Here is a 21932-nt window from a genome sequence, read left to right on the forward strand (position 1 = left end):
CTTTGTATTTTCTAACAGTTCCTTCCGAGGTTGTGATTTCTGTATTTATGTAATAATTTTCATGTTAATGAACTGAAACAGCTGGGCTTGTTTCAAAATGTACATTTTAATGACTATATAGACTTTCATCTTAAATATACAACGCCACGGATATTCATGCAAGGATTTAACCAGCCCAGCTCTCTCGATCTGTCTCTCATTCATTTCTTCATCCATTCCTCTCGTTCTTTCCTCTCACGGACCACTTCGTCAAGGTACGGCATCAGGTAGGGCTCATCCTAAACGGATGGAAAGCGGTGTCAACAATTCACACGCAAGGACAAAACGCACACTTCACAAAACCTTTATCTGCACCTCTTCGTATTTTCTCCACTGATCCTTGGGGAGGATCTGGTGCTTCATGGACAGATCCAGAGCTCTCTTGATGCGGAACATGCGGTCGTTGTAGACGTTCTCCGGGAGCCTGCGCAGGGCCTCCTTCACGTCGTCGTCCTCGTGTATCGTGTCGTCTCGCATCAAACCTGCCACAGGCGGGTCAAAATGGAACTTCTACTCGCAGTTTTAGGCTCATATTTACCTTTCCGTGCTTACCGATCTTGTTGAAGCCGCTTAAATTGTAGTACCATTTGCGCACACTGGACAGAAGCCTGCCTGAAGCCACTGTGAGGGGGGGGGGGGGGGGAACAATTTGATAATTATACTGCCATAACGTTAGCTTAAATGACATTTCAACAATTTCAAATTGTGTTAGCCGTTCCATTTATTGCTGCAATTTTAGCCTCCAACAGTGTTTCGCAAATTATACACTCCCCTCGAGTGGTATGTAAAATACTGAAATTGTACATAATGCTAAAATAGCTTTAACTTTTTTTTTTTTTTTCATCCAGTACAGTTCAGTTGTAACTGTTACGTACAATACATGTGCATGGAATCTTTTAGAACTGTTTGTTTGCTAACATTTTTGTGCAATACATTTTAATCATTAACTGGGTGCACTTTTTTCCACCATACTTTAAAGCTCAGAGTTTGTGCTCAAACTGTGACTAATGTTTCAGTGGCTTATATTAAATATACTTTTAAGGAATGAAACCAGTCTCGTTTTTAATTAACTTAGGCCTACTACGCTATAATATTTTAATGTTGGTCATATTGTGGTACTTGGAGACCTGAGTATTTTTTTGTAGTTAAAAAAAATTATTAAAAAATAATAATAATAAATCTATATCCGTGTACTCTTCGCGCGTTAGCCAGGCTAGGAGACGTTAGCCACTAGCATCAGATCACTAAGCAGGGAGACACTAGAGGACAAACGCGAGCCGAATGACTTCTAAAGCGCGTTTTAGGCATAAAATTCAAAGAACTCAAACCGAGTGTCACTTTACAACAAGTCGGCTCGTTTAATTCGACGACGCCCGCTTCAGAAGGAAAGAAATGTGATAATATCGTCAAAACAGGAGTGACATTTTTTTACCTGGTGCCCTCGACGCCATGTTGAGTTAGCTGTGGGAAAGAGCGCGATGCATTGTGGGTAAGACATATACCAGAAAAGACGCGCATGCGCAAATCAACTGACATTATTATTAATTAAAAAAAACCGTCAAATTTCACTTTCTGCTTGTTTAATGTAACTGTTACAAACAATAAATAATGGTTAGTATTATAGAGTACATTATCATCTACATTATAAAATATATATGAAGCAAGACACGCTCTGTTTACACATTTAAACTGCCTCCACGGGAAAAAAAAACCGAATAGAATTTCACACATTTTACATATATTTTTAGATAAAATAAATATGAGATCTTATTTGCTTTAAAATCAACAAGTGTAGTTCTAGCAGTAGATAGTACAGTTTGTAGTATGTATATGACTGAAAATGTAAACCCAACATCTAAAAAGGCAAATAAAAAAAACTGGATACATTTATTAAGCACAATTTTAAACCCTGGCATGTGTCTTGAGCTAAAAACAGGAACATTATGGAAATTGGCAGCATGGCGGGCGAGTGGTTTGCGCATCCGCCTCACAGTTCAGAGGTTGGTGGTTGGAACCTGGAGTTTGGGCTTCCTTTGTGAAGTTTGCATGTTCTCTGCGTGGTTTTCATGAGTCTTCTTCCTCCCACATTCAAAAAAACCTTTAGGTTAACTCAACACTAAATTGTCCTGTGAATGTGAGTGTGAATGTTTGTCTTCCTGTGCCCAGCGATCGCCTGGCAACCAGTCCAGGGTGTGCCCCGCCTCTCGCCCCAAGTCAGCTGGGATAGGCAGATCCATCCCTAAAATGAGCCAATTTAACCATGGCAAAAAAATACACTATATAACTGTCAATATATCTTGATCTTAGATGTATTTTGACGAAAGCATACCAGAGACATGTTATTAAGACACCCAAGAACTTTTTGAAATTGTGAATAGTATGTGTCCTTTAATGGTTTCAATACATATTCCTGGTCCTCGTGCTTCTTCATAGCGGTTTAAAGTGTCTTTTGGAACAAGAAAAAATCTTCCTGCATGGCCAAAGCCACCTCGGTGCAAAAAATCTCATCCGGAGACGACGTCAAACGTTCCAGGGAAACGTAGTTGGCTTGATCCGGGTTATACTGAGCCCTTCCCAGGTACTCCAGGAACAGGTGGCGCTCTCTCATACGCAGGAACTTGGTGTTAAAGACCTGTTGGAGGTTCGAATTGAGGATGAACATCGATACTTGGGTCAATTACACAACACTGCAGGTAAAGTTTAAAGTACCTGTGGGAACTTGACGATCAGGTGATGCGGCACCTTCATGGTGTTGTGGAGGAAGTCGAATATTTGCGTCAACTTCCGCTTGTTGGCCGTCAGAATTTTGGGGACGGCCGAGACGATGTGCTGGATCTCATTGGCCTTGAAGCCGAGCTCGATTTCGCACACCTGGAATTGCAGCGCGCACATAATCATAAATACACAATGTGAAAAAAAGTCGATTAGTTTTAATAATTAGTTTTGTTACATTTTTGTCATTGTGTCACCTTTAGATTTTCTTTAACAGGCTCCAAACTGCCGCACAATAACCTGGGCAGACGCGCGACAATGTTGCGGGTCTGGAAAGAAACCACAGTTAGCGTTTGTGTCGCCAAGACAGTCATTGAACACGGAACATATCAAGCGACACGGAGTGTCAACTCTTTCTCGCTCTAGCCAACTCGGTAAACAAATACAGTGCAGCGCAGCCTCGCAACTGTAGCACTACTTTTTTTCCCCACTTTACCCGAGCGGCAGGCTATTTTAAACCTCGCTCATAATTAAAATTTTGGCTCGCAATACAAAGGGGAAAAAAAAAAAAAAAAACTAAATTTGACAAAGCATTAGCTTGTAACTTGAAAAACTCCAAACACCACCGTGCATACTGTCATTTATTTCCTGAAAAGAAGACAAACTACTGATGTTGCGCCTTCCAAAACAGAAAATAATGAAGTGAAAATGCTTACATTGGACGCACTGAGGCCCAGCTGCTGCTGATAGAAACCCAGTCGGTTGTCCAGCCTCTTCACGGTGAAGTTGAGAAGATAAGGAGCTCTGGAAACCATTGACGCAACATTCTCGGACGTGAACTTCTTGGACTTCAGATAGTTCACCCTTGACAAAAAAAGAAGAGCGCAAGAGAACATGATTATTACGGCAACATGCTGACAAAATAGGAAAAGTAGAGCTTGGCGTAATAATGTGTGATGCATTTCAGACTTTTAGACGTAAAAGTTCCTATCACCTGGCGTGAAGGTTTTGCAAATCCTCCGTGAGGACGAACGGGTTCCGCGTGACGACGAAGCCCAAACGAGATTCGTCCACGCCGAGGGCTTTGAGGAAGAGCAGCCTCGGAGCCACGTCCGTATCGAAGTTGAGTCTGAGCAGCATGGAGCCGACATTGGGCCTCTCCTCCAGCTTCCACAGGTTCACCCCTGCCGGTGAGACATTATCAACTCCATATCACTCACGTCCGACTCCATTACTTACCGAGATGCACTAGTTTGGCGAGCGTCTCCGACCGATCGACGTAGTCTCTGAGAGAGGCGGCGACCGGAGGGATGGACGGACGAGGCGTTAGACGTACAGCCTCTTCATCGCTGATCTCTTCCAGCGCGTACGATCCAGTGGCCGCATCCAGATCTGAAGACGGGAAGAAACACGGTCAGCTCACTGTCGAAGTCTTTCAAAATACGACCATGAATGTATACCTAATGATGCGGGGCTTTCATTTAGCGGCACGGCGTTCTTAATGTGTATTAACTGGTTTGCGTCTTCCTTATTTTCCTCATGTTTGGCAAGCACATCACTGTAAAAACGGATGTGTTGTCGCTGCTGATGTTTCGTTGGCGTCCCGGTGACGTTTGGAAGTTGCGGTGGCCTTAGGACTGTGCGGCAGTGACGAACTTGAGCGCAGGTGGTCGTCGCCACTTTCTTGAGGGGCGGAAGAAGAAATGTGTGTTTGACACACAGCTGCACACCGGAAGCTGCCATTTTGGGGCTGCAAAACAAATGGAGAGGAGTTATTCACAAGTTTTAGCCTAGCCAACAAACTCGTCATACTTTACATTCGAACAGCATTTTATATTATATTACAGCATTTTATTTTTGATTAAATATAACCGTATCTTACATGGTTTTCATGTACGCTACGGTATAATAGCGAGAGCCAAAACATGCTAATGCTCGTGAACAAGTTGATAAAACGCCAACGTAATTCATGTTCACTCACCATTGAGAATCGATTTGAACTTATATTTCGCTTCTTCAATGTCAAATGTTTTCACGTGGTGAAATGCGCCAACCCGGAAATGCGTCATAATATCGGATATACCACACCGCAAATACGGGGGTACAATTGTAAGATTTCGGTTTATTAACACCGGTTTGATAAGATTCAAGCAAGTAGAATCATTCAAAAACAAGATAAACTGATCAACTGTGAATTAATACTGATAATTGTTCACGTTGTGCATTATTTCGATCAAAACATTACCAATAGCACAATTAAACCCCTCTTGATCCGTTACATGGTTCAATCCAAACTCATCCAGTTCCTGTTTTTTTTACTTTTAAAATATTACGGGTTTTTAGTTTATTTTGATACAGTATTCTAAATGTAGCTACCCACAACAATCACCAATATTTTAAATATTTTATAAGAATGAAATTAGTTTCCGTACGGTTGTGCCTACCCTCCAGTCTCTCCACCGGCTCCAACGACCGGAGACAAATTCCTCGTGTGTTTTTTTTGGACATACTTGGCAAATAAAGATGATTCTGATTCTGATTAATATGTGAATGAATGGCAACGGTTATTTACAAATGTTGTGCTCTTCATTATGATTATTCGTCGGTGCGGTAACACACTGTTATGACTGATTAATTAAAATTCATGACAAAGTGCCGGAGTGACGAGTCTGCTCCAGCTTCCATGGCAACCAGTGTATGAGCTCTGTCTGAACCCCCGCCGAGGCCTCTCTTTGTCTGCTAAGAAAACAGCATGCACCAGTAATGCTTCATTCATAAAAAAAAAAAAAAAAAAACACAAAACGAGGGGATTTGTATGACGTCATTCGGTTTAAAATAAACTCCTAATGGCGATGCAGATACTGTCTCAATACATAGCAAATGCTAAAGAAAAAAAATATCCGGATCAATTTGATGTGGATTTACAATAAATAAAATTGCATAATAGGCAAATAAAGGACTTAGATGTAGTGAAAACTGCAGTGGTGGGAAGTAACAAAGAACGAATACTTAGTAACTGCTGTACTAAACCATCGGGTCTGAGGAAGAACAACCTACCGGAGACAGAAGGTGTAACTGACGACGTGTCAGGCACTCTCGGGCACACCCCCACAGCCTCTCACTGACTTGTTAGATTGGGCTTCAGGAGCTTTTCTGATTTGGGAATATCCACCTCTAGAAAATGAGAAGAAGAAAAAATACCCATCCCCCATTTGATAACAACTGGGCAAGACTAGCAAACAGTTAGCAGAGCAAAGTGACCTCAGGCAACTGCGAAGATTCAAAATGACAAATATTCCAGAAAATACAACTTCAAATTGATAAATTTAGTATTACAGCAACACTATTATTAATAAGTCATGCTACCAATAGTGCAGCCATGACTAATGTAGACTTGTTTGCCGAGCTAATGCAAGTAAGCCGCTCACCCCGAGGGGTCGTCAAAAACAAACAAAAAATTTAAAAAATAAAATAAAATCGCTGGCCAGTCTCTGCCTACATCCCTCGCCCGACTCATGTCCGTCGAATGTCCCCATGCCTCGCATCCGGGCTGTTTTGTCGGTCACTGTTTTCAGTCTCATGAAAGTTGGTTTCAAACGGTTCCCGCTGGAACGACGTCTGCCCTCACGATTGTGGCTGAAGACCCTCTGGAATGCTTCCCACTGGAACCAGTCTGTCCGGGCTCTCAATCGTGGCTGAAGACCTAGTAAAACAGTTGCTAGCAGAGTAGGCACCATTTTATTGTCTCCTCAATATATGTGGAGCCCACTGTCACAAAAACAACACTTAAAAAAAACAACAAACAACAACATTAACAACAAAACAAACACAAAAACTTCTATACATACATGCTCTTTGTTCTATCTATCTATCTATCTATCTATCTATCTCAATATATGTGAATGCATACATTTCTCTCTTTCTTTTCTCAAAGAAAAAAAACATAAAACAATCACTAAGTGGAATCCTTTCTTCTCATTTAGTACATACTCTTTGTTGTTTGAAGGAGTTTTAGATGAAAGAGGAGGTTTGAAGTCTCCGTTCACCAGTTGTATGCCGTTTGACTACATTTACCAGAATCCCTCGCGGCATTAGCCGCCTGTGCTGTATGACAGCTATCCGGCGCCGAAACACCGACAGGACACACTCGCTCTCCGACGCAAGAGCCATGGCGGCCACGGGTGGAGGGAAAATCCGAAGCAGGAGATACCACGTCGACTCCAAGCCTTACGCCAAGAACAAACAGGTAAACCCGTTCCAAGTCACCCGCGCGAGTGGACAGCGACGAATACGAGGCCTGCGGGCTCTTCTTGCGAGTGTTTTTTGTTTGAAGTTGGGGCAGACATTTTGCGGCCTAGTCGTGGCCTCCACGCGCTGGCCTAGCATGCTAGCGGATGCTAACCCCCTCCTCCCCGCTTAGTGGCTTTACATGCGCGGAACGCACTCGTTGGACAGCTTCCGTGGCGGCGCGTTCCCGTGTCCCGAGTGGACGCAGTCACCCGGCCGTGGCGGAGCGCGACGACACCCGCGTCAGTTGGGCGTATTAAGTCGTTGGCCAGTTAGCGGAAAAAGCGGAGGAAAGTCGCTAGCGAGCTAACGAAGCTAACATCAGCCGGGGAGCGAGCAGGCGCATTGTTGTATCCGCCCAGTAGGTCTTTATTGGAGCAAAATGGTGTGATTTAGTCGTAAGAAATCGTCAAAGGGGCTCATTAGGAAAGTGTGTTGCTCGGGGTTTAGCGTGAATTTTGTGTCGGTGGTGCTTGGGGGTGGCGGTGTGTGTGTGTCGGTGGGGGGGGGTCAAGCTAACGTTAGCCGGGTTGAATTGCGCAGGAAGCTGTTAAAAAGCCCCACATGGTTGCACGTGAACGCATCTTACCTGTCGCCTTAAGGGTTCAATATTTCCTTATCATAACTGATTTATTCTTCCCGAAGGCCCCGGCCTCTTCTCTCCCATGCTTGACTGCAGTGATTTCCAACCTTTATGGAGCCAAGGCGCATATTTTACAATTGAAAAATCTCACGGCACAAAAATGTCACAAAAAGTCGATACATTAATAACTGTATGGACTTCCTGCCATCAAATAGAAGAGCATTTATTTGTTCTGTCTGTCACCATGCCTCATTGGCATAAAAAAGATGAATAAAGACATAATTTCTTGGAAATATATAATTTTTGGGGCAATTAAGTGAAACTTGATAAATTGCCACGGCACACCGGTTGAGAATCACTGCTTTAGTGTACAAGTAATTGCTGATATGGAATTTAGTTGGCGGTTAATTTCCCCCTTAACCAGCTGAATAGGCTTCAGGCTAACATCTCGGACTGTCTTTGTGATGGCATTGATGGATTTTTCAAATCCACGCAGTTTGGGTCCCTTAACGACTGATTATGCTATGTGATTTGTTTGTACAGGTACACTAGCGTCATCTAATGACATCCAGCACCAGTACTGACTTTAAAATGATCGTTCTCTTGGGTCCTTCGTAGGCATTTGTGTAACAGTTTTTATTTTTAATATTTTGTGTAGCATACCGAGAGCTGTTCATATTTTGTCCTTCCAGTTTAGCTAAATAAGGTGACCAACCTCAATCAATGAAGCTCTCCCCAATCAGTCACAGTTGTCCACATCTTTGTCAGGGAAAGGAAAACTCCAGACAGTTTTGTTCACAGTTGACTTCAAAATTAAAGCGATGGCACCAAATTAGTCCAAAGTGCCAAAAAAAAAATGAATGAGGGGCATAAAATCTCCACACCATCATATTGCCTGGCCACATGACTCACAGGTTACCACAGAAATCACCCTGGATTAGATAGAGGTAATTCAAAAGCCGTAACATATTGTGAGCGCTATATTTGAATTATACACACAGCTTCGGAGTGCAATACTAACGTATTACTTATTGTAATCGCAACATCTCGATGCACTGGTGAAGGGAGCCTTCAAATCTCCTCTTTGATCTATAATCACTTCAAATAGGAAAGAGTTTGCGTGACTGTAGAAGATTGTTGATGTTTTTTGTTTTTCTATATTTAAATTTTTTTTTTTGACACTTTGGTCCTTGAAAGTAATTTCAGTAAAAGTATAGCGTACCATACCATGAACGCTCAACACTTCAATCTGCAAATAATGGAAAGAGCCACCTTTCAAAAGAATAAACATGAATCACCTCGTATCCAGTTATGAAGTTAAATTGTATCCAGGCCACCACACAACCTACTAGAAACAATTATATTTCGTAATTCAAAGGTTTCTTCACCAAAGTCTGTGTTTTAATGTGTGTAATCAGCTGATTAGCATTTACGCTAACGGTTAGCAGTATGTGTCAAGTCATTGGAATTTCTTAACATTCAGACAGTACATAAATAATACTTTCAGATGTGTTGCACATAAAAGTGAAATAGAAATTGTCCAACAATAATAGCTGAAAACAAACCGTTCAAGATTAAATGCTAATTATATGGTACTAAAAAAGTTAAATACAACTGAACTGTACTTTGGCAGTAATTGTGCCAATTGTGTGATAAGCCGAATGGTATTTATTGCAGTCAGTCGCTGCGGACTAGCGCATATTTGCACTTAGGTTAAAGTGCATGTAGGCTCACGCATCCATCCAGCGAGTGAGGCCGAAATGACCTTCCAAACGGAGATGCTGGAAAAAACCCCAGCGCCATGTGAATTTATTTATTTATTGCGGCGACTGTGCAATTTTACGCAGCGACACAGCACCCCGAAATTTGATACTTAATCAGTGGCGCTGGTGGAAAAAAAACGATGGGAAAATGAGGCTTTTACAGACGCCTTGAAAGGGGCCTCGGTTGCTGGTTGCCTCGTGAAGCATGCACACAGTGACTGACCCACTTTCATTTTTACTGCACTTGAGGAATTGCGCCTCCTGGAAAACAATGCACTGCAGCTGGTCGTAACATTAAAGGTGCCAATCAGGCGCTTATATCATTTAAACTCTGAATTCCAATTAATGGAATTTTTAGGCTTGTCAAATATACAGAAATCTTCTTATCGGCTGACTTTGCACTTCAGAAAGAGGAAGAAGCTGTGTGTGTGTGTGTGTGTGTGTGTGTGCGCGTGCATGTTGGTCTGCTAATCTGCATGTACAGCAATTTGTTGTGTGAACGTTCACAGCTGACAACACAACGAACGTTCCTCTAAGTGGTGCAAAGCGTTTGGAAAATTGATTACTGCAAAGCTTTGAGGCAGAGATTTTATTTAGACTAATTTGTAATGAAATTATTCAAATTGCTCAATTCATCATTTCAACCAAACCACATTAGTTGTTGGTTAGTCTGCAAGCCTAATGCTAACGCGCAGTTCGAAACACCTTAGACGGGTTAACGAAACTAGCACTGATGTCGGGGTACTCAAAAACTGATAAACAACACTAACAGTAGCAACAGATGTAAATTGGCAATATAACAATACTCAAAATTGAGCGACTGCCTTCATCTGTGTTTTGTCATCAAATCCAGCACAATTCTGTATGCATTATACTGCCCCCTGGTGGTTAAGGCCCATACTGACCAGACACTCAATGCCTATTGAATTAATGCATGAAGTCATGATGCCCAAACTGTTTATTTACATTCTACAGGTAAACTAGAAAACAAACAGCATCATTAAGTGAGCTTTTATGGGGTTTCCATTTTGTATTTTATCCATTTGTCTCATGTAAAGTTGTCTCCCTTAATTTTCAACCGATATACTCGCATTTCTTTGTAGTGGCTTATTTTGACTATAACAGTCTCGTGCAAGGCGTGATGTTTGCTGTTGAGCTGGCGAATGCCTGTGAGAGAAACACTGTGAAACATCACTTACAGAAAGACAATATTCCTTTTTCTGCGTGTCAAGTAGCAAGCATGCAGAGTAAATGATGATATTTTGTATGTATTTATTTATTTCCTCTCCCTGCTCCTGTTTCCATCACAAGCAGTCAGGCCTGATCAGCCGAGTGACGGACAAAGTCAAGAGTATCGTTCCCTGGCTACAAAACTACTTCAAGAACGGAGAAGCTCCAGAAGGCGAAGGAGGTGGAGGAGGAGGAGGAGGCGGGGGCGGCGGCGGAGGAGCGGCTGCTGCGGATGTGACGGAGAACTGCCAGCTGCCTGCTCCCAACGCTCTTCCTCCCAACGGCGGCAAAGCGGGGCCGCCCTCCCTCGATGGACGCCACACGCCCGAGCCGAGTACCAGTAACACAGGTTAGCTGAAGCTTGGAGACGTCATGGAGCGCGTGCGCAACACTGGTGGGCAAACTGTGGCCCACGGTCCACATGTGGCCTGCTCTTTTTTTTTTGTTTTGTTTGTTTTTTTTAATCCGGTGGTGGGCCGGATAACACTGCGGAAGTAATAATATTATCAAGAGTCATGTAATATTCGTTGAATTAATTGAGCTGCTTTTGCCTCCAATTGGGTAATTATATTTATTTTGTATTCACAGTGTCTCTTACGTTTTCATTCAGTTATCTTAATAAACCATTTCTCAATTGATTTATTGTAAATGATGAAAAATATTGGTAGACTACACAATTTTACATACACATTTCACAGTGTATTTTAGAGGTGCAGCGATTAATCAACAACCAATTGAGTCTCTTTTGTCTATATCCTCAGAATTTTAGTCTCTCAACAGTAAATATTCTCATATTTCATTAGTCCTCCATGAAAGCAGACTTTGTTTAGTCAAAATAAGATCTTTGTAAACATCTGCTTTTACTTTGGAAAAGAATGACCAAAGTAACTGAAACATAATCAGTTTGTTTGTACATTTTCTGCACTGTCAATTTGAAATGTGTCCTGTATTTGAATAGCGATGGAAATTCCAAATCTTTTTGTCCGATTAATCAAAGAAATAGTCAACAGATTAATAAATTAAAATAAGCGTTAGTTGCAGTCCTGTTTTAAAAAAATAAATAAAAATTGTTCCTTAATAATGAATTTGCTAAATTATAGTTAAAACGATGATGAATTATTAAAATGATTGTCTAACTCAAAGTTGTGCTGTTGCACCCTACTTATATATCTTAACAAACATGGTCACAATGAAAATTTCTTATTTTCTACAGATTGGGGAAAAAGATCAACATTGATTTTTAGCAAAAGTGCCTTGACTAAGAGTGGTGCGACAACAAATTGAGATACGAGTGCTACATGTTGGCAGCAAACTCAGCCGACTTCACAACAGGCAGCATTTTGGCAGCCAGTGAACATTTGCTAGGAAAACAGGCTTCACGCTATTAACGGCCATTACCATTGTTTTTGTGCCAACTAAACGTAAAACAAGGAGAATTACACGTCGTGCTTTTAAAGCAACCACACAACTTTTGTTTTTGGGGAGTGTCTGCTAGCTTAATGCTGACATACAATGCAAAATCCCATATACAGGCTAACGAATGGCATCGATAGTCGCAATGTTATTTATAATCGTTTAAACAATGGGTATTTGAACACAAACGGTAGAGCAACACATGTAGACCGACAATATAACAATACACACAGCAATGTATTCTTTATCCTCTGCGAAAAAACAACTCATTCAGTATTACTGCACCTTTCTGAGTCAGTGTTGAAGCTCTTTGTAAGTCTCTCTCTGTGTTCCACTGCCCCCTGGTGGCCAAGGCCCTCACTTCAGAAGTAGCACAATGTGGAGCAGGGGTGTGTTGACTAAACCTGGCATAAAAAGTTAGGGCTGAACCGTCTCCTTTGTCAACGCAGAGCCCTCGACCAGCCGGGCGTCCCTGAACTTTCAAGACTACGCGCTGTCCCGGCCACCGCTCAGCCACTCCCACCTCCACTTCTCGTCACATGAGGCCACCACACCGACGCTGGGCGGCGCCGGCCTTTTTTCGCAGCCCTCCACCTCCTCGGCGCCGGGGCCCTTCTCCACCGGCTTCTCGCTGGTCAAGGAGATTAAGGACAACCTGTCGCAGCACGAGGACGACAACATCTCCACCACCAGCGGATTCTCCTCACGTGCGTCTGACAAAGGTACTTAACAAACACTGTTTTTAAAATGAATTATTAATGGGGAGGCTGCACTATCTCAGAAAAGTGAGCACGCCCCTTACATTTTTGTAAATGTTTTCTCATATCTTTTCATGGGACCCACTGAAGCACTTTGCTACAATTTAATATAGTCAGTGTAAAATATACTTTTCTCTCCAATTAACTCAACACACAGCCATTAATATTGAAACCGCCGCTAACAAAAGTGAGTACACCCCTAAGTGAAAATGTGAGGACTTTTTTGAGTGGAACCTGTCCTCCTAAACCGCTGAATGGTCTTGGGAACCCTGTTACAGCTCAATTTCAGGGTGTTGGCAATCTTCTAGTCTAGGTAGACCATCTTTATGTAGAGCACTATTTTTTCTTTTCGGATCCTCTGAGAGTTCGTAGCCATTTTGAACTTCCAGTGTGAGAGCGATAACGGCAAATTTAACACACCTGCTCCCCGATCACACCTGAAACCTTGGAACACTAATGAGTCATATAACACTTGGGAGACGAAATGGTTAATTTGGCCCAATTTGGAAATTTTTGCTTGGAGGTGCACTCACTTTTGTTGCTTGTGGCTTAGACATTTATGGCTCTTTTGAGTTATTTTGAGGGGACAGTAAATTCAGTTATTCAAGCTATACACACGTGTAATTTCTTTCGTGTTGTCCCCTTACAAAATTAGCATGTATATTAAAATATTAGATCTGTCTTGCAGACGTGCCCACCTCTAAGACTGCGTCGCTCCCGCAGCTTTGGTCACCAGAGACGGACAGAACCATCTCTGTGCCGCAGCCCTCTCAGTCCAGTCTGAAGAGGCCCGCCTTCAACCTGTCCATCTTTGGCACTTCCGCCAATGTGAGTCTTTTATTTCCCGTTATGAGGAGTTATTTGGGAATCGGCCCTCTGACATAATTCCTTCTAGGGAATTTGCTCGAATGAGCCCCAATCAGAAGCAGACATCCCAGAAAAATGGTTTAAAAAATGGTCTAAATTGCTTCTTTTGGGTGGGCGGACAACAGGTGCTTTTCTGCGATGGCCAGGTCATCGCTGTCTGCAGCTGTAATTATGATCATAATTAGCACCTGTTACTAACGCAACTCCGATGTCCCCCTCCAGTCGACGCTGAACAACACAATGCTGAACTCCAGCCAGCTGGGCAATTCCCCCTTCTACCCCGGCAAGACGACGTACGGTGGAGCGGCTGCTGTTAGGAGCGCTCGCACTCGACCCGGAACGCCGTACCAGGTGAGTCGACGGCGCCGGCCGAAGCTAATTGGATTATCGATGGGTAATTGTAATGATTTCGAAAGACAGTTATTCGACTTCCCTACAGTTTTTTCCTTTATTCCATCATACAATCGTCAGCCACCTCATGAAGTACACCCACCTAATTAAATAAAATAGTTATTCATTTACCTATAAATAAATACCACCGCAATTTTGAATATCTGTAATAAAACATTCTACTTCCCCTGAGAACAGTGGCTTATACGTTTAAAAGTAGATTCATATGAGAAATATTTATAATATAAGATAACCTTATTTGGTCCCACAATGGGGAAATTTGCATTGTTTCATCAGCAGTAGTGGAAATCGAAAAATACCATGCAAGAGAAGACATTTGGCTGCAACCCATCCGCCATTACAAGGTTGATGCAATCAATATGTTAAAACAACAAATATTGAAGGCATCATTTATTAACTATTGTAAAGCAATGAGTGTGTTGTGCAATTGAACAGTATGCAGAATTGGGTTTAGCATATTACATAATGTATAGCAATAATTGTCGCACAGTAATGTTCTTGACATTTTAAAAATATGGAAATTCAGACAAATTATTCTGGAAATGAATTTGTATTGATTGGTAGCTCTGCAGTCGTAGCCATAAATGCAATTTTACTAATAATTGACATAGTAATTTCTTTCTGTGTTTTGGTTTTCGGGCTTGGTGTTCTCATTTTCAGCCAAAAATGTTCTTTTCTGTGGATCACTAATAAACGTGTTCTTACACAAACTTTCCTCCCGGCTCGCCACATCACGCCAATTTATTTAGATTTTTTTTGTAATCGAGTTATTTGATTAATCGTTTCAGGTCGGCTTTAATTGACCTTTGGTATTGAAAGGCAGATTTTTTTTCTCCCCACACAACTCCTCCTAGTGGATTAAATTGGTGCCAATGTAGCTGCTTTATTTTGAACATTTGCTTTAGATGTCACCGAACCGCTTATTAATATTGTGGTGAACGAGCATGTGTGATCTTTCAGGCCCCGGTCACGAGGCAGATTAGAGCCAAGCCGGCCGGCGCGCAGCCGTGCGGGGTGACCAGCGCCACAGCCCGACGTATCCTGAAGTCTTTGGAGAGAATGTCCAGTCCTCTCGCAGTACGTTCACACACAAACAGATTGACAAATTGAGTGTCAACTGCATCATCATTTGATTTTTTTATTTTTTTATCTCCAGGATGCCAGAAGGATCCCAGCGGCGCCATCGTCATCCTTCTCAACGGTAAATTTTAGTGTCAGCTGTTTTTTGCTTGTCACTGTTATCAGCAAAATCTGAAACTTTAAGGAGCCGGAATGAACTTTTATTTATTTTTTTTGTCTTTACAGTCAATGGATGGCAGCGATCTTGAAGTGTCTCATTTCCAGTCCAAAAGAAAACGGGTAAGTTAATCAAAATCATTTTGACCTCACCCAATATGCATACTAGCCTCAGGATGGGAACAGGGAGTTCGTTATGTGAAACCGGCAGCATTTGTAGCAACAACTGGCAGACAATCCCAGCTGTGCGACAGCTGTGTCGCTCGCCAACAACAATGATGCGTTGACACACACACAGCTGTGCGCTGCCGCGTTGCGTTTAGATCACCACAGTCTGGTGTTAACGCAACTTGAGCTCTCAACAGCCACCATTACCACAAGTTATAAAATAAAACTGTGACACGACAACTGAAGTGGTTCGTTATTGTACCGTTGCTTGCTACTCTTCACTCGATGTGCTTCGTGACGGGAGCCGGCGACGGGGCCCGAGAACCTTTGTGCTCAAGTCACGTTGCCCGAGCAAAGTCCGTCGTCCATTTTGCAGAGCAAGTTAACGTCAGGCTGAGACGGCGGTATCGGTTTGTTAGTGTCAAAGCATTTTTTCCGAGTCAGAGTGTGAGTTCAGATGTGCCGTATTGACAGTCTACAATATACAGTCACTCAGAAAACTTTAAACGGATATTCGGTATTTGGATAAAATGCACTAAAACCTTTACAGGTGAAATTATTGTGTTCACCTGCAAAGGTTATAGTGCATTTTAGCTTCATCTTGAAATTTTACCACAAAGTCAAATAACCCTAACCTTTTGTTACAGTTCAATTAACAAAACAAAAATATATATCTTTGACTTGACTGTCAAGAACAGTTTTTTGTTGCCGATCAATCTCATGTTCACACATCCTCATCGTTTCTTTTCCTCAGCTGGAGTCCAATCTCCCGCCAGTGCAGAAGCTGGTGGTCCCCACCGCCGTTTCCACCTCGGTGAACCGCTCCGTCTCATTCAGGCCTAGTTTGACCCCGAAAGGGCCGAGCCGGACTCTGGACCGGAACCCCAGAGACAAGGTCAGAATTTGATGCCACCTAAATTACTGCCAAAGTTTCTCCCCTTTGCTGATTTTTGGAGGGGTTTTGTTTTATTTTTTTCCACAGCCCACCAGACAATCACCTCTACTACCTGACAGAAACCCCGGCAGCCCTTCTCAAAGCACAATTGGAGCCAGCGGCGCCACCTACCCCATGTCCAGCACGCCTGCCGCCAGCAGCTACGGCGGCGGCAAGATGAAGAGGGAGCGGACGACCGCACGGCCGTCCTCCAAACGCACTGAGAATGACGAGGTATACACCGTTTCGCATTGGCGTCTTCGCGTAGATCTCGGTTGTAAGGCTGTGACTATTGAATATTTTTATCGAATATACGTCGATAACAATAAGGTTGCCAATATGCCGATTACAGGTTATTCATACTCCAGCTACAAATAACGATGATTACTTATTTTATCTATTAATTGATATGATTCAGTTACTGGTTTATTCTGTAATGTCCAAAAATAGCGGAAAACCTTGATCATTGTTTTCCAAAGTAAAAGCAGATGTTTGCAAATGTCTTAATTTGATTAAACACAAAAGATAATCAGTCTGGTTTCCCGAAATATTCCACTCGACACTACACTCAAACTGAAGTTGCGGCGATGATAAAACTTGGGCTTATTATTCAGATGGATTTTTGTTTAGTTTGTAATGCAATGTTATATATTTTTTTTTTACATCAGGTGGCTGAGCTGCCAGACCTTCCAACCATTTCACTTCCCATTAGCACATCCGCCTTGCCCTCCTTCAGCTTCTCCTCCCCGGTGCTTCCCGTTGCTACCGCCGCCACCCCCACCGTCACTGTCACTCGTGTCAAGGAAACGGCCACAAATAAGGTCCACCATTTTTTTAACATGATTTTTTTAGATGAAATATGTATTGTCTAAAGTTTTGACACAATCCCTAAATACAGCTTGTTTCTCTCTTCCTCAGGTGACAAACGCTTCTCCCCCTTGTGTACCCTTTACCTTCTCCTCGCCCATTGTCAAGGCGACTCCTGCTAGTCCACCTAACTTCTCTCCGACAGTGAGTGCCACTTGAAATTGACAAAATTAATACCCGCACCTCACATGCATAGTTTGTATTTGCATTATGCATGAAGCTTTAAAATTTATATAAATAAAATGAGCACATGGTCACTACTTTGAGTTTACGTATATCGTGGTGTGTTTTGGAATATAAACCCGGCAATAAATGTGGGACTACTGTACTACAAATGAAGGGTGCAGAAAAAGCATTCAGAATGAACCCTTGAATTTTTAATTTAAAACACAATATAATCTTAAATGTTCCCTTTTTTTTTCAGGCTGGCTTTACATTCAGTGCCCCTGTAACAAAGCTTGGCCCTCCCATGTCAAATGGGAATTTGGCCACACCTATTGCAGCAACAGGTAAACAACTTTTTGTTTGTTTTTTACCAGATCGTCCAATTTTATTTTCATCTTTGAATGTGTTTTTTTCCCCTCCCAAGTAAAAATATCAACAAATGCAAGCACAGAAGACTTTGGTGGGCCTTTCAAACCAGCCAAGACATTAAAGCAGGGCAGCGTGCTGGACCTCCTCAAAGCACCCGGTAAGAAGCACTGACAAACAACGCATTTCTGCAAAAATAGTGGCCGGGCGCGTCTATTTATGCAACTGGAGATGGGACCTGCCGTGGTATTCAGAGGAGACTTTTACTTATACACATATTTGGAAATAAATTCACTTATTCATTAACCAGCCGCTTTCAGCGCAGAGTTCCCCTTATTGCCAGCCGTGAATGTTGTGTGTGAACGCTATTAGTTACTACAAGTTAGCTTCGTGTGAGAACAGAGAGGCGTTGATGATGATGATGATGATGATTGGTCTTTTTGAGGGATGGCCAACTATTTGAAGAGGTGCATTTCTGGTTGTTTTTCACGTTTAAAATGTGTAATTTTATCTCTTGTTCAGGCTTTGCTTCAACAACTGTGCAAAAGTCATCTGAGACCTCCACGCAGTCCACTGCCCCCTCTTCCACCTCCACCATCTCTGTCTCCTCCTCTTCCTCCTCTACAGGCCTTAGTGACTTGTTCAAAGACCCCCCAGGATCGAGCTATGACGTCCGCGTGGTGCAAAACAAGTCCTCGGAGACCAAGTGCGTGGGCAGCATGTCTCCTCAGCCTGGCACCGCAACCAAGGACAATAAAACAAGCGCCCCCTCCTGTACGGGACCAAAGAGCAGCACAAACGGCGCCTCGTCGGCTCGCTCGTCTCCAAAGCGGCGGCCAACTGGGAGTGCGACACGTGTCTGGTCAGCAACAAGCCCGATTCCGTCAAGTGCGTGGCCTGCGAGACAGCGAAGCACGGCACGGGGCTCAAGGCCTCGTCTTCGTTGCCCTCCGCCTCGTCCGCCCTGGAGGAGGCTACCAACCCCACCGCCTCCACGCCGCCGTGTGCCGGATTCGGAGACCAGTTTAAGAAACCGGAGGGCGCGTGGGATTGCGACGTGTGTATGTTACAGAACAAGGCCGCTGATATAAAGTGTGTGGCCTGCACGAATGCTAAACCAGGTACGCACAACGCCCGAATGTTGTCATTAAGGCATTTTTGAGACAATTTGTGCCCCTCTTCATTTACGAGCCATTTTGGCTATACAATAAATTGGCGGAGGATAGCGACCGAGACCTGCCGTAAATAAGGGGTTTGTAACAAACTAATGAATTCAACCTAACAAGATTTCACCAGATGGCGCTAAAGTAAGGCTTTAATTGCTTTGGCATGAGCACAAAGACTACAAATAGCTGAGATTTCCAGCAAATAATGGAGGATAGGTTCCCCAGAAAATGAGCAAATGCCAAACCACGACTGTTGTGTTTTTCCTAACAGGAGCGTCCGCGGCAGTTCCCCCTGCAGCCAGCAGAGCGCCGTTCGGCTTCGGGTTCAAGAAACCCGAGAACTCCTGGGAGTGTAACGTGTGTATGCTGCAGAACAAGGCCGCTGACTTCAAGTGCGTCGCCTGTCAGGCAGCCAAACCCGGAGCGCAAGTGGAGCCCAAAGGTGAGAAGCAGACCCGGTTTGCGTTTGTGTCATGAAAAGTCTTTCGGATTCTTAAGGTTTCTTTCGTATTCAACTTTAGGTTCTTTTCCTACTACCTCTAATGCAGGAGGTTTCACGTTTGGCACATCCAACAGTACCTCAGAGTCCGTATCTGGAGGGTTCAAGTTTGGTGCGGCCACGTCGGAATCGACCTCCTCGTCGGGAGGATTCAAGTTCGCTGTCCCGTTTGGAAACCCCTCATCGGAACCTTCTCCTAAAGACACTAATACCTCACTAGGGTTCAAGTTCAGCGCCCCATCTGAGGGCTTTAAATTTGGGATTGCCCCTAGCGATGATAAAAAGCCGGAGGAGCAGCCTGCGGCCGGAGCTGGCTTCAAGTTCGGAGCCAGCGGCAGCGGGATCTCGTTGGGGATGGCATCGCCCAGCCTGGAAAACGGCAGCAGCGGCTCCTCTTTGAAGACGCCCTTCAGCTTTGGCCTTCTGAAGCCTGAAGAAAAAACATCAGCTGCGCCCACCTCGTCGGCCTCCGTTGCCGTGACGGCGCCCGCTTCCTCTCAAGTAAAGAGCGGCGACGACGGCACGTCAAGAAACAGCGCCACCGCCGTCGCCTCTGTGTTCGGGACGCCCGGCCTGGCCACCTCCACGCCACCGGGGGGCCCTTCCTTTGGATTACCGTCTGCCGAGAAGAAGCCTGCCGCTCCCACGTTCGCATTTGGAAAGGCGGAGGAGGAGAAGAAGGAGGCATCCGCCACCTCGGCTCCGTCTCCCTTCGTCTTTGGCGGCGCGAGCAAGGACGGCGACTCGGCGCCTGCCGCTTCGGGGGGCTTTTCCTTCGGCAAGCCGAGCGCTCCGGCGGAGCAGCCGCAGCCGCCTGCTTTTACTTTTGGAAAACCAGCTGACAAGGGCGACGCTTCGAATTCAAACGCCGCAAATTCCTCTTTTGTGTTGGGACAAAGTGCTGCAGGTATTTTATTTGTACTCGCACACAAAAGCAGCAGCACGACATGAACACAACAAACAGAAGTTACAAAAAGTATGTACAGTGGTTCCATTAGATAACTTTGATTTGTTCCGTGACCGCTTGCAAACACATCGCAAATCATCTTTCCCCATTGAAATGAATGCCAATGACATTCTGTTCCAGCCCCCCCTCCAAAAAAAATACAATAGCACTCTATAATGTTATAGTTTAATCACATAAATAAATAGGATTAAAGAGCTTTCACACATGCACATTCTGCTTCTCCTTGTGGTGTGTGCGCCTTGGCCACCTGGGCGCAGTATAAGAGACGGACAGATATACTGTAAATGGGGGCAATCGCAGCTTCTCAGTGCGGCAGTAATAGTCGTTTTTTGCAGAGGATAAAGAATATCTGCCTGTGATTATTGTTATTGTCTTTCTACATGTGTTGCTCCACTGCTTGTGTTTATAACACTGTCACATAGATGCTAATTGTTAGCCCGTGCCTACGGTGTTTCACATTGTTTGCATGTCACTATGTGTTGCTGACTAGATGGATGAAAATATGCATTATTTGTATTAAAGAAATATGTTTTAGACCAATGAAGACAAATTGTGAATAAGTAATCGTTCTTTCTCTCCCGACAGCTTCTGATGCTCCCAATTTGCCGTTCTTCTTCACGGCAAGCAACGCCACCACGACCAGCAGCACCTCATCCACCCCGACCGCCAGTCTCTTTGGCAGCAGCACCCAGGCGCCCGCTCTCGCTCTCGCCGCGGCTCCCGGCACTTTTCTGTTCGGTCAAGCCGCCCCGGCTGCCGGTGACGCTCCCCCGGCCAAAGCTTTTGTCTTCGGGCAGAGTCAGGACACGCCGTCGGCCGCGCCGGTCAACCCGGCCCCGGCTCATACGGCGCAGCCTTTCATCTTTGGGGTGGCCGCCGCCGCCGCCCCGCCCACTGTCACGCCTTCCATCAATTTTGGAGCGTCGGTGACATCTGCTACCCCATCTGCAGGTCTGCCTCCTAAAATAGGTCCATTAAAAAGTACACTACTCATGAACCTAAAATGCACTATAACCTCTATCGGTGAATAGCTGAATTTGACCTTCTCTTAACTTTTGAAAGTACACTTCAGGTTGATAATAGTTCTGGGTTTTCTGTTATAGTTTTTATTTCGTTTTAACTTCAGTTACTTTTATTTTTTTTAGAGCAGGTTTTTTTTTTTTTTTTTTTTTTTTTTTTTTTTTTAATAATAACTAACATGAACAACCATCAACAAATCAAATACGGGTATTGTATAACAGTCCACAGAATTTGAAGTGCAGTAAGTGCAGTGCATAAGGTTAGTTGTCGATGCAGCACAATGTGCGGTCAAAGCATTCATGAGACACTTGCTGTAGTATGGCCTTTTTAAAAATATGTTTTACTTGTTTTATTAAGTTATTTTTATTCTTATTTGCATGTTTTACTTGTTGCTAAATTGCAAACTTCTCAAGTGGACTGTCAGATTTGTGCCTGTTAGATTGACCTTCTGTATCTCCAGCGAAAGTGCATCCAAGTCACG

At 43.7% G+C, this 21932-nt stretch overlaps 3 protein-coding genes across 5 annotated transcripts in view; 1 reads left to right on the top strand and 2 right to left on the bottom strand.

Annotated features, from left to right (window-relative positions):
- Positions 1-87: 87 nt before the first annotated feature.
- LOC133470668 (cytochrome b-c1 complex subunit 7) lies at positions 88-1553 on the bottom strand. The gene is made up of 4 exons (XM_061759289.1): positions 1472-1553; positions 592-660; positions 355-521; positions 88-278 (listed from the first exon to the last, which is right to left on the bottom strand). The coding sequence occupies exons 1-4, from the start codon at positions 1488-1490 to the stop codon at positions 201-203; spliced, it is 333 nt and encodes a 110-aa protein (XP_061615273.1). The 5' UTR covers positions 1491-1553; the 3' UTR covers positions 88-200.
- Positions 1554-1574: 21 nt separating this feature from the next.
- mterf3 (mitochondrial transcription termination factor 3) lies at positions 1575-5932 on the bottom strand. Of its 3 annotated transcripts, none has more exons than XM_061759270.1 (8): positions 5809-5932; positions 4212-4501; positions 3991-4143; positions 3746-3935; positions 3468-3615; positions 3009-3080; positions 2749-2910; positions 1575-2671 (listed from the first exon to the last, which is right to left on the bottom strand). In XM_061759270.1, exons 2-8 carry the CDS (start codon positions 4492-4494, stop codon positions 2477-2479), a joined length of 1203 nt encoding a protein of 400 aa, XP_061615254.1. In that variant the 5' UTR covers positions 4495-4501; positions 5809-5932; the 3' UTR covers positions 1575-2476. The 3 variants fall into 3 exon arrangements, with proteins under 3 accessions (XP_061615254.1, XP_061615253.1, XP_061615252.1); XM_061759269.1 differs by lacking the exon at positions 5809-5932 and adding an exon at positions 4733-4849; XM_061759268.1 differs by lacking the exon at positions 5809-5932 and adding an exon at positions 4634-4722.
- Positions 5933-6800: 868 nt separating this feature from the next.
- nup153 (nucleoporin 153) overlaps positions 6801-21932 on the top strand; it is a 17431-nt gene continuing 2299 nt past the window's right edge. The window contains 19 exon segments of the mRNA XM_061759266.1: positions 6801-6997; positions 10696-10963; positions 12477-12749; positions 13474-13613; positions 13875-14003; positions 15024-15140; positions 15220-15264; positions 15369-15422; positions 16222-16362; positions 16450-16635; positions 17070-17222; positions 17320-17412; positions 17693-17777; positions 17858-17959; positions 18322-18603; positions 18606-18920; positions 19237-19407; positions 19487-20371; positions 21017-21382. Coding sequence (XP_061615250.1) covers positions 6860-6997; positions 10696-10963; positions 12477-12749; positions 13474-13613; positions 13875-14003; positions 15024-15140; positions 15220-15264; positions 15369-15422; positions 16222-16362; positions 16450-16635; positions 17070-17222; positions 17320-17412; positions 17693-17777; positions 17858-17959; positions 18322-18603; positions 18606-18920; positions 19237-19407; positions 19487-20371; positions 21017-21382 — 3943 coding nt within the window. The 5' untranslated portion in view covers positions 6801-6859.

The sequence above is a fragment of the Phyllopteryx taeniolatus genome, chromosome 21 (genome assembly GCF_024500385.1).
Source record: "Phyllopteryx taeniolatus isolate TA_2022b chromosome 21, UOR_Ptae_1.2, whole genome shotgun sequence".
In the NCBI taxonomy this organism is placed as follows: Eukaryota; Metazoa; Chordata; class Actinopteri; order Syngnathiformes; family Syngnathidae; genus Phyllopteryx; species Phyllopteryx taeniolatus.